The sequence below is a fragment of the Syngnathus acus genome, chromosome 11 (assembly GCF_901709675.1).
Source record: "Syngnathus acus chromosome 11, fSynAcu1.2, whole genome shotgun sequence".
Classification (NCBI taxonomy): Eukaryota; Metazoa; Chordata; class Actinopteri; order Syngnathiformes; family Syngnathidae; genus Syngnathus; species Syngnathus acus.
This window is the reverse complement of record NC_051096.1, coordinates 1,307,805-1,318,604: the sequence shown is the minus strand read 5'-3', so window position 1 is coordinate 1,318,604 and position 10,800 is coordinate 1,307,805. Positions and strand designations below refer to the sequence as shown.

Here is a 10,800-nt window from a genome sequence, read left to right as displayed (position 1 = left end):
TCTTTTCAAGAAGCCTTTTCATTTAATTCCGTCTAAAAAAAGCAACTAATACTGCCGTCATTAAAACCAAACTGTACAAAGAGCGCCTCTTAGAAAAATGCCTTTTGCCTTCCTTAATACAAAACAGAGAAACAACACAGTATTGCACAAAGTATAAAGTTGTCAATCTCTAGCTGCAGCACAAAGAGAAAATAAATTAAGACTTACTTGAATTGGTTAAACAGCAGTCAAACTGTCGAGAAAGCATAATGCTCGAGCTAATGGAAGAAAAAGTGCAGTTTGTGATAGTCGCACGGCGGCCCTACATGAAAGGGGAAGAGCCAAACCGCCTGCCCACTCGCCGCCGTGTTTTGGCAGGACTGCCTACTTGTCGATGAGGCCAGCCTCCTTGATCTTGTTGTAGAAGAACTTCTCTAGGAGGTTGGCGCACTTGTAGTACTCGCTCTCGGGCGGGTTGTACTCGCGGCAGTTGGTGAAGACGCGCTGCATGTCGGCCATGAAGAGCTTGCGCGTGGTGTAGTAGCGACTCTTGAGCCGCTCGCTCATGGTCTTCAGGTCTGCGACGGGTTTACCGGACCATTTTTGAAACGTCTTGCTCTTCATTTGTGTCGCTAGCGCAGACGTATCTCGGACTCACCCATAGGGAAGCGGATGACTTGGTAGTAGCCCGGCGCCTCCGTCTTCTTGACCGGCTCCATGAAGGGCCAAGCATTCTGGTGACTCTGCAAGACGGCGTAGACGGCGACTGTGAGAGCTGAGCATGCGCTACATGTATGGCGTGCGTGCGAGTCACCTTGACGTGCTGCAGGATGTTCTTGAGCGCGCCGTACAGCTGCTCGGCGTCCTTCACGTCCTTCCTACGGTGGAGGCGGAAATTGTTAGCCCAGCTAGCGTGGCGCTCACAGCGCGCGTGGCGCTCGCGTCACTCACCCTCTGGCCGGCGGCTTCCAACCAGTTTCACCTGTGCAACAGAGACACACGAGAGGTCAAAAGAGGGACGGCGGGCGTCAAGACACGGAAGGGGACGCACGGATGCCGGGGATGCTCTCGATGGGAATCTGCCTGACGCCGTCCTTGAAGCAGGAAAGGCCCGGGTAGACCTTGCGGATCTGGACCTGCTTCCTCTCGATCAGCTTCCTGATGATCTGGAACGGCGGGAAACGAGGAACACCAAGTCACATTTGCACGCACGACTTTGAAAGCCAAAGCCGGACTTCAGAGCTGATTTGAAAGCCGTAGCCTGGCTTTGAGACTCGCGGGCACACACTCGCCTCTTTTTGCTTCTTGATGATGACGGAGAACTCAGTGTAGGGAATGCTGGGGTTGAGCTCGCAGCCCATGAGCGTGGCTCCCTCGTAGTCCTTGATGTAGCCCACGTACTTGGCCTTAGGCACCTTTATGTCCTTGGAGAAGCCCTGGGAGGGAGGGGCGGGGCGAGCGGGAAAACGCGTCAGCGAGCCTGGTTAAGAGGCGCGGCCGTCGCCGGTCGCCGGAACACCTGCTTCTTGAAGTATCCGATGGCGTATTCGTCGGCGTAGGTGAGGAAGTTGAGGATGCGGTGCTTGATGTGATACTCCTTCAGGTGGTTCATCAGGTGGGTGCCGTACCCCTGACGAAACAACCACCGTGCACTCGTATTCGCGGAGGCCATTTGCCAGACGCTTGCGCTCAGAATCCGTTGTACCTTGACCTGCTCGTTGGAGCTGACGGCACAGAAAACAATTTCGGTGAAGCCTTGGGATGGAAACATCCGAAAGCAGATTCCGCCGATCACGCGGCCGTCCTTGATCAGCGCCAGCGTCTTGTGCTTCCTGTCCAAAGAAAGCAAAAGGCCAGCGAGTGATGATGCTTGGGGGCGGGAAGGCCACTACGGTACGGGCAGCCACTCACGGGTCAAAGACGAGGCGCGTGATGTACTCCTTGGGCATGCGTGGCAGCTGGTGCGAGAAGACGTTCTGCAGGCCCACCAGCCACATGAGAATCCTCTTGTTGGGCTTCTGGTGCAGCGAGTTGCCGATGACGTGGAACTCGATCACGCCTCGCCGCTCCTCCAGGCGGGCCGCTTCGTCGCGCGCTGAGTGGGCCGACAGCAGGCCCGTCTGCTGAGTGTGGAGGGAAGCAAACAAAAAGACCAGTGCCACCGGGAAAAGCAAACCCTTTTTATTTCCATTTGGTACCGGCGCCCTGGTGCTGACCTCTGGGACGGTGGGGTCCGCGATGGTGGCCATCACCTCGTTGATGAGCTCCATGGGGATGTCTCCCACCACTCTGGGCCTCTTGTTCTCCTCTTGGGGGAGGGGTTCTGAGAGCTTGCGCTTCTCACCAACTGCTATGAAAGAACGTGCAAAGTGAAAGCACGGCGGGCAAGAAGGACTCATGATGTTATTGTACCGGGACTTGGCTCCAGAACTGTCTGTGTTTTCCTGGCAGGACTAATGGCGTCGCTCGAAAGGTCCACGCACGACGTGGGGCTGATGCTGTAGTACAACGGCCTGGCCACCGGGGGCGCACTGACGACTAAAGAGAGGGTACAGGTGGATTAATGAACGTGAGCAAATTTGTGGCTAAGATAACAATAAGTTTTGACACTGCTATAAAAAATGTCTTTTTGTTGTTTCTAGCACATGGAGAGCCGTATTCTGTGCGGCTTACCGGTATGGGCGGCAATTTGAGCCCCGGGGGCCCCTGACGAGAAGTCTTGGTTCCAGATGGGGGAGCTGTGGCTGTAGACCTCCTCCTCCAGCATGGACAGGAACCTGAAAACGCAGCCAGCTGCCGCTAGCCAACCAACGACAGGCCCGGCCGACGCTTTGACTTATGCCGCTCTGACTTGGGAAAGTGCGTGAGGATGAGCGTCCTCTTCTCCGGTGGCAGCTTGTCCTTCTCCTGCCTGGCCTGCTCCAGCAGCTGCTTGCGCATGACGGTGAAGACGGAGCGCAGCAGCGTGCGGCCGAAGATCTGTGTGGTCTCGTGGCGCGGCAGGCTGTCGCAGAAGCGAGGCACGTTGCTGTAGCACAGCCACCTGCGACAAACAAACCAGACGAGTGTTTGTGAGTGAGCGAGCGACTCGGCCGGCGACTCGCAGGTGGATCACCAGCGAGTACGTCGCTTGCCGTTTGTAAGTGGCATTGTCGTCGTTGTCACATCACTGTTCCGTTTTCTTTTGTAGCTTCTACGCTCAGCTACGGCAATATCCGATGCCGCTCAAACGTATTTTTGTCCCCTTTTGCACCAGGATGCGAAATGTGCTCATCTACGTGGAAAGCCTGAACGGTGCGGCGAGCAACGTGACTCGGTCCGTAGACGCGAGTGAGCGTGGCCACCTGGTGTAATTGGCCTTGTATCCGGCCGCATCGTCGTTGGAGAGTCTCTGGCGCCTCTGCGACGGCGTCTCCAGCTGCCAGCAGTTGATCTGCTTGAGGAACATCTTGGCCAGCTCAACAATGGTCTGATGCTCTTTGGACGGCAGGTGGCTGAATTTGTACTGGACAAAATTGTTGACGCCCTGCAGCCCGAGCACAGCAGACGTTAGAAATAGAAGCGGGCTGTTCGCCGGCGCGGGTCCGGCTACCTGCTCGATGCTGGGTCTCTCGAAAGGCGGAGTCTCCTGCGCTTCCAGCATGGGCTTGCCCATTTGGAGGATGCATTTCCTCAGGAGCTGACAGAGAAACATGCACGATGGCAAGACGCCTTTTGCTCAAAGGCAAAAACCTTCCCTCGGAAAATTAAAGTAAATTCCGAGGTGCTTGAGTGCCATCGCGTTGCGGGAGCTTACTTTGAAGAGGGAGAAGTAGACCTGCTTGGTGTCAGCGTCCTCCTCCTTGTGCACGCACGTGTACAAGTACTCCACGTCCAGCACCAAACCCAGCAGACGATTTATCTCGTCTTCAGGGACGTGCTCTAGGTGGCTCACGTGATCCCCTGGGGGGAAAGAAAAAAAAAAACCCCAAAGGGTCACATGACGGGCGAGGGCGAGTTGGGCCACTTGACAAAGGCACGCACCCAAAGCGTGCGAACAGCTGCGGCAGGGCTGGTGCAGGTTGCCGGCGGCGGGATGCTGCTCGTTGCGTGGCGGCGTGACTGGCGGGTTCCGACTCTTCCAGCCGTTGCACTTGCACGCGCCCTCTGCCTGCATACACACAAACGGCACAAATTTGGATTTTAGCTTTCCAAAACAAATTGTTTTGGAAAACGCTAATAAACATTCATTTTATTCCTGACGCAAGACGGGGCAGAGAATGTGTAAATAAAAAACCCCAAAGTCTCCACCAGTACTGCCATAATCCATTAGATTGGATAGAATCTTTGTTGAATAAATACATATTGTTCATGTTTTTTTTTTCTTGAAACAGGCGCTGTTTTTTTCCACTTGAGCAAATGTTGCATATTTCAAAGTCATCGTAAGCTCTTTTGTAAGTTATTAATTGCCCTTCCCGTTTGTCGACTAATATGAAAGCAACGGCTCAGTCTGATGCGGCTTTTGTCGCTCTCCTTTCAAACGTGTCCGTCCTGTCAAGTGTCTGGCGTAAGGTGCTAGTGCGCATGCTCGTGGAAACAACAACAAACCCCCCCCCCACACACACCGCCAGCCTGCAGCTGTCAGCCTGTCAAAACAAAGGCCGCGTCTGTAAAAAAACTCCCAATAATCGTATTCCCCAGTCGCCACTCCTAAACGCCACTTGATGTGCAAACGATAGCGGAGCGCCTAGAGTGCGCTTTGATATGAAGCCTCTCCAAGCCCTTTTTTTACCAATGTTTAAACTCGCGGCCCGCCCCCCCGTGTAAAATCAAGCCTGCAGATGGAAGGCCCGCTTTGGGAACTCTGGTCGAAATCATCACAAATCTTGCTTTGTTTTTCTATTAAACCTGCATGGTGCTAATGGCTTGTATCGATTTGCAGCTAGCGTGGTACATGTTGTGGAAAGGAAGAAAATGCAAGAAAAGCGAACAAGACTCCTTGGAGGGGGAGGATGACGAAAATACGGAGCCCACCTTGCAGGACGAATAGATTCCGAGCTTCTCAAGCTTCTTGTGGCGAGGCGACGTGCCGAGCTGCGCCTTCTTGACGCTGATCCGCGCGGAGCCTCCGGCGGCCCCGGAGCCCTCGGCGCCCCCCGGGCCCGGAGCGGCGGGAGTTGAGCCCGCGGCGCCGATGGCCGGCGAGCCCTGCTGAATCCCTGCGTTGTCGGCCATAGTGCCGATCCCGACGGAGGGGGAGCGACGCCCCCGCCCGCCTCGTCCACCCCCTCCTCCCCCCGGTGCCGGTGGTCGTCCACCGGGGACCGAGCGCCTCTCTCGCCGCCGTCCGCCCTAGTCCGCCAGCGGAGGATCAGACATGGCGCTCGTCATTCTTTTCCATGTCGAGAGCGCGCTTCTATTTTCTGCCTATGGGGGGCGCCGTGGGGACGCCAGGCAACCGATGACAGCGTTCGCCTCGATTACTTTGGACTTGAACGCCTCAAGGTCAAGCAGGCCCAAAAGTAGACTTGATCTACGTTTTACACGACTATTTTGAAGGACGGAAAAAATTAATGGATTTTTTTTGTTTACAGCACACACCGCTATTTTTTATTGGGTCATTTTCTTTTCACTTCATACATCTGGTCGACGTTTTACGACATCTATTACAAAAAATAATGTGCGTTCTTAATTCCCCCCTCCCCCCCCCCCCCCCCCCCCAACATTGAAATATGACTCAAGCAGCTATGCTATGTGGCTGACAATGTCGTATTTTTAAATGGGTTACTGTTTTTTTCACCACCAACTTTATTGTACTTTTTGACAGTAAATGTAACTTCTGTCAATAAATCAAAGAAAAGAAAAACATGATATAAAAGTTATTAAAAATTTCTAATTTGGGAAAAAGTGTTTTCTTTTTAAAGAATGAAAAGATTCTGAAGAATGATGGTCGAACTTGGAATTTAATGTGGAAAGTGCAGTCAAAAATGGTTGGGGTCACGAAAACTCATCTCTGTAGGATTTGTAGGTTAAGTAAGTTAACCTCCCTATTATTCGGAGGAAAATGTCATCTAAAAATGTCAGATTTGTCACCCCCTTACAAGAATGCAAATCCTAGTTGGCGCCTGTGCTACCGCATCCAGCCAGAAGGGCGCTGTGACCATTTGTCATCACGGTTGCGACAAACAAAGAAGAAACTTCGGAAGTAAGCCCTCCCCCACACAACGCGTTCTGTTTATCGTCTCATTAAACATTTTAAACTGTATTGTGGTCTGTCTGATTTCAACCTTCGAAACATATAACATGTAATTTTATGAAAAATTTCCCATAGCACACAAAAAAACGGAATATTTTATCATGGACGAGGAAGATGTCGAAACGCCGGAGGAGAGGCTATTGAAGCGGCAACGCAGGGAGAAGAAGGACCTGCAAGGTAAATATTGCGTTCTTGTATGTTAATGTTTTAAGCCTAACGTGTTCATTTCACACTGACTATTTTTATAGTGCCCATATGACGATACTGCAACATACATATTTTTAAGCATGTATGATTTTACATGATTTTAAAATTGTGCATAATGTTAAAATGAATACCTCTTTGAGTGTCCAGAAAGTAGCATTATTACTTATATAAATGCAGGATGTTGCGCTGTAATGCTTAGACCTGTGTATTTTCAATGCCCACTTTTCAGGCAATTGACTCAACCTTTTGTATTTTTTGGCAGCCAAAATCCAGAGCATGAAAAACGGTATTCCCAAAAATGATAAGAAGAGGCGGAAGCAGATGACGGAGGAGATCGTCACGATGGAGGCAGAGTTGGATCAGAAGCACAACGAGGAGCTGCGGCAACTCATGTCTACATCTAGCGCAAAGGTACAAGATGCATACAAATCATGTAAGTTTTTTTTTTATACACCGCGAATGTTCTATCCAGGTCCAAGAGGCAGTGAATGGAGTGGAGGCGCTGACGGTTGAGGTGCAGCCTCGCATCACCAAAGCCCAGAAGAGAAGGGTGAGCTCCAAATGGAGGCGTATACGACAACTAGCACTCCGGCGTCTCTTACTGAGCTGTGCTTCCAGGACAAGAAGGCTGCCCAGGAGCGCGAGCGTGAGAGCAGGATTGCCGAGGCCGAGGTGCAAAACCTGCAGGGTGAGCGCCACATGGAGGGTGTCAAGCTGGCGGAGAAGCTGGCCGCGCGAGGTCTTCAGATCAAGGAGATCTCCTCTGATGGCCACTGCATGTATCGCGCCATACAAGACCAGCTGGTGCGGCGACATGAGGTATAACTTTACACTGTGCCACTCTGTTTGTAATATATACCATGCTTAGTATTAAACACAATATGGCGGTGATGATGTTCTGGCCTCACCCAGCCGCAGTTGAGGTATTTTTTTGAGATTGTTGCATTCTATCCATGTTCAAGTTGAGCGTGAAGGATCTGCGGTGTCAGACGGCGGCACACATGCGGAGCCACGCCGACAACTTTCTGCCTTTTCTCAGCAACCCTGACGCGGGCGACATGTACACAGCAGGTATCAAAAAGTGCAACATATGGCGCAAGTCATCAGTTACTTTGGTAAGGCATGAGAATGTGCCAATTGTCTTCCAGAGGACTTTGAGAAATACTGTCATGATGTGGAGCACACAGTGGCGTGGGGTGGACAACTGGAAGTGAGTCTTAAACTTTTTTGTAATGTCAAGATACATTTTTCAGTTTTTAAATTATTGTCAACAAGGCAGGCAAAAGGCTCACTAGGATTCATATTTGCGGTACTCAATTTTGTCAATTCTTAATACTGTAGGTAGGTTTTTTTTCTATAAATATAATTTGTATATTTTAGTGTGATTTATACATGCTTTGAGTGATTTACATTTTGCATTGTTGAAGTTTTTTAAATATGTATTTGTATGTATTTTATATGATAAACAGTAAATGGTCTTTCACTTGTGTCAAAAGACCAATCAATTCAGTCAATTAATATTCCCACTTTGTCTGCGAGGAGCTCCAAGCACTGAGCAAAGTCCTGCAATGTCCCATCGAAGTCATCCAGGCTGATTCGTCGCCCATCACCATCGGCGAGGAGCACACCGGCGACGCCATCACCTTGATGTGAGTTCTTCCAATGAAAATGATATTTTTTGTTAAGTTTTGGGAGCTCATCTGTTTGTGTGTGTGTGACTTTGCAGCTACATGCGTCACGCATACGAGCTGGGAGAGCACTACAATTCCGTGGAGCGGCTCAAGGAGCCGGCTGACCACAGCTGAGAGACAACTCGGTCGCCCTCTGCTGCACAGTACGTGAAATGCTGTCATGGACAACTTCTGGGAATCCTAAACAAATACAGATGAGTCGTTTTCCAATTGTGACATGTGGATCTATGTCCCTTCTGTTCATCCTAGTTTTGATTCAGAAACACAAATAAAAAAAAAAAGCACTGCACTTGGTTTCTATCTGAAAACAAAACTTGCAATGTGCACAAAATCTCCTCTAACTTATCGCAATTGTAATAAATTGGCGGCAATGTCAACGTACGAGAGATTTAGAGAGACCGTGCATTTTTCTCTTATTAGATTTCAATGTAAGGCTTGAGGAGTGCTATTTCACCCCGTCTTCAAACTCGGGCATCGCGTTCGGCCCGTGCACTACTTTTCTAGAGAGGAAGAGCGTGTTCCGCTCACGTTCATTGCATGTGACCGTTCGAACATTCAGTGCGTTCGATTTTGAGATTCAGAGTGCACCAAAAATGGAGTGCCAGTGCGCTCAGATTTGCGTTACAAAATCGGAAATAAAATGAACAGAAAGTACATGTGCCAATTAATTTCTGGATGAATGAATTTCCCTTTCCCATGGGCTCACCACCTGTGGGAGGGGCCAAAGGGGTCGGGTGCAAAGCGAGCTGGGCGGCGGCCAAAGGCAGGGACCTTGGCGGTCCGATCCCCGGCTGCAGAAGCTGGCTCTTGGGACATGGAATATCACCTCTCCGGCTGGAAAGGAGCCCGAGCTGGTGTGTGAGGCAGAAAAGTTCCAACTAGACATAGTCGGACTTGCCTCCACACATAGTTTGGGCTCTGGTTAAAAGCCCTCTCGAGAGGGGCTGGACTCTCCTCCACTCTGGAGTTGCCCACGGTGAGAGGCGTCGAGCAGGTGCGGGCATACTTATTGCCCCCCCGCTGGGCGCCTGCACATTGGGGTTCACTCTGGTGAACGAGAGGGTAGCCTCCCTCCGCCTTCGGGTGGGGGGACAGGTCCTGACTGTTGTTTGTGCCTATGCACCGAACAGCAACTCAGAGTACCCACCCTTTTTGGGGTCCTTAGAACAAGTGCTGGAGAGCGCTCCTTCTGGGGACTCTATCGTTCTACTGGGTGACTTCAATGCTCACATGGGCAATGACAGTGAGACCTGGAAGGGCGTGATTGGGAGGAACGCCCCCCCGATCTCTAACCCGAGTGGTGTTCTATTATTGGACTTCTGTGCTCGACACGGATTGTCAATAATGAACGCCATGTTCAAACATAAGGGTGTCCATGTGTGCACTTGGCACCAGGACACCCTAGGCCGCAGTTAGATGATCGACTTTGTAGTCGTGTCATCGGATTTGCGGCCGCATGTTTTGGAGACTCGGGTGAAGAGAGGGGCGGAGCTGACAAGTGATCACCACCTGGTGGTGGGTTGGCTCCGATGGTGGGGGAAGATGCCGGTCCGACCTGGCAGACCCAAACGCTCTGTGAGGGTCTGCTGGGAACGTCTAGCAGAATCCCCTGTCAGGAAGAGCTTCAACTCCCACCTCCGGCAGAGCTTTTCCCATGTCCTGGGGGAGGCGGGGGACATTGAGTCCGAGTGGACCATGTTCCGTGCCTCCATTGTTGAGGCAGCCGACCGGAGCTGTGGACGTAAGGTGGTGTGTGGTGTCGTGGCGGCAATCCCCGAACCCGCTGGTGGACACCGGCGGTAAGGGATGCCGTCAAGCTGAAGAAGGAGTCCTATCGGGCCGTTTTGGCAGGTACCGGATGGCCAAGCAGAACGCGGCTTCGGCGGTTGCTGAGGCAAAAACCCGGGTTTGGGAGGAGTTTGGAGAGGCCATGGAGAATGACTTCCGGACGGCTTCGAGGAGATTCTGGTCCACCATCCGGCGTCTCAGGAGGGGGAAGCAGTGCACCGTCAACACTGTTTACAGTGGCGATGGCGTGCTACTGATCTCGACTCGGGACGTTGTGAGTCGGTGGGGAGAATACTTCGAAGACCTCCTCAATTCCACCGACACGCCTTCCATTGTGGAAGCAGGGCCTGGAGACTCTGAGGTGGACTCTCCAATCTCTGGGGTCGAAGTCACTGAGGTAGTTGAAAAACTCCTCGGGGGCAAGGCCCCAGGAGTGGATGAGATCCGCCCGGAGTTTTTAAAGGCTCTGGATGTTGTGGGGCTGTCCTGGCTGACACGCCTCTGCAACATCGCGTGGACATCAGGGTACCTCTGGATAGGCAGTCTGGGGTGGTGGTTCCCCTCTTTAAGAAGGGGGACCGGAGGGTGTGTTCCAACTACAGAGGAATCACACTCCTCAGCCTCCCTGGTAAGGTCTATTCAGGGGTGCTGGAGAGGAGGGTCCGTTGGGAGGTCGAACCTCGGATTCAGGAGGAGCAGTGTGGCTTTCGTCCTGGCCGTGGAACAGTGGACCAGCTCTACACCCTCGGCAGAATCCTCGAGGGGGCTTGGGAGTTCGCTCAACCAGTACACATGTGTTTTGTGGACTTGGAGAAGGCGTTCGACCGTGTCCCTCGGGAAGTTCTGTGGAGGGTGCTTCGGGAGTGCAGGGTGCCGAGCCAACTGATAAGGTCGGTTCGG

At 52.0% G+C, this 10,800-nt stretch overlaps 2 protein-coding genes across 6 annotated transcripts; one reads left to right on the top strand and one right to left on the bottom strand.

Annotated features, from left to right (window-relative positions):
- On the bottom strand, positions 1-5,370 carry kat2b (K(lysine) acetyltransferase 2B). Of its 4 annotated transcripts, none has more exons than XM_037263840.1 (18): positions 4,993-5,370; positions 4,003-4,129; positions 3,776-3,921; positions 3,572-3,658; positions 3,324-3,505; positions 2,831-3,022; positions 2,653-2,756; positions 2,392-2,517; positions 2,196-2,329; positions 1,891-2,102; positions 1,685-1,811; positions 1,499-1,609; positions 1,272-1,415; positions 1,031-1,145; positions 931-961; positions 794-857; positions 638-722; positions 1-557 (listed from the first exon to the last, which is right to left on the bottom strand). In XM_037263840.1, exons 1-18 carry the CDS (start codon positions 5,191-5,193, stop codon positions 364-366), a joined length of 2,382 nt encoding a protein of 793 aa, XP_037119735.1. In that variant the 5' UTR covers positions 5,194-5,370; the 3' UTR covers positions 1-363. The 4 variants fall into 4 exon arrangements, with proteins under 4 accessions (XP_037119735.1, XP_037119738.1, XP_037119737.1 ...); XM_037263843.1 differs by having other exon boundaries at positions 2,196-2,326; XM_037263842.1 differs by having other exon boundaries at positions 1,891-2,099; positions 4,993-5,369.
- A 777-nt stretch (positions 5,371-6,147) lies between these two features.
- otud6b (OTU deubiquitinase 6B) lies at positions 6,148-8,766 on the top strand. 2 transcript variants are annotated; one of them, XM_037264176.1, is made up of 8 exons: positions 6,148-6,391; positions 6,684-6,832; positions 6,894-6,971; positions 7,040-7,240; positions 7,384-7,492; positions 7,570-7,631; positions 7,964-8,070; positions 8,148-8,766. In XM_037264176.1, exons 1-8 carry the CDS (start codon positions 6,316-6,318, stop codon positions 8,224-8,226), a joined length of 861 nt encoding a protein of 286 aa, XP_037120071.1. In that variant the 5' UTR covers positions 6,148-6,315; the 3' UTR covers positions 8,227-8,766. The 2 variants fall into 2 exon arrangements, with proteins under 2 accessions (XP_037120071.1, XP_037120070.1); XM_037264175.1 differs by having other exon boundaries at positions 7,961-8,070.
- Positions 8,767-10,800: the final 2,034 nt, after the last annotated feature.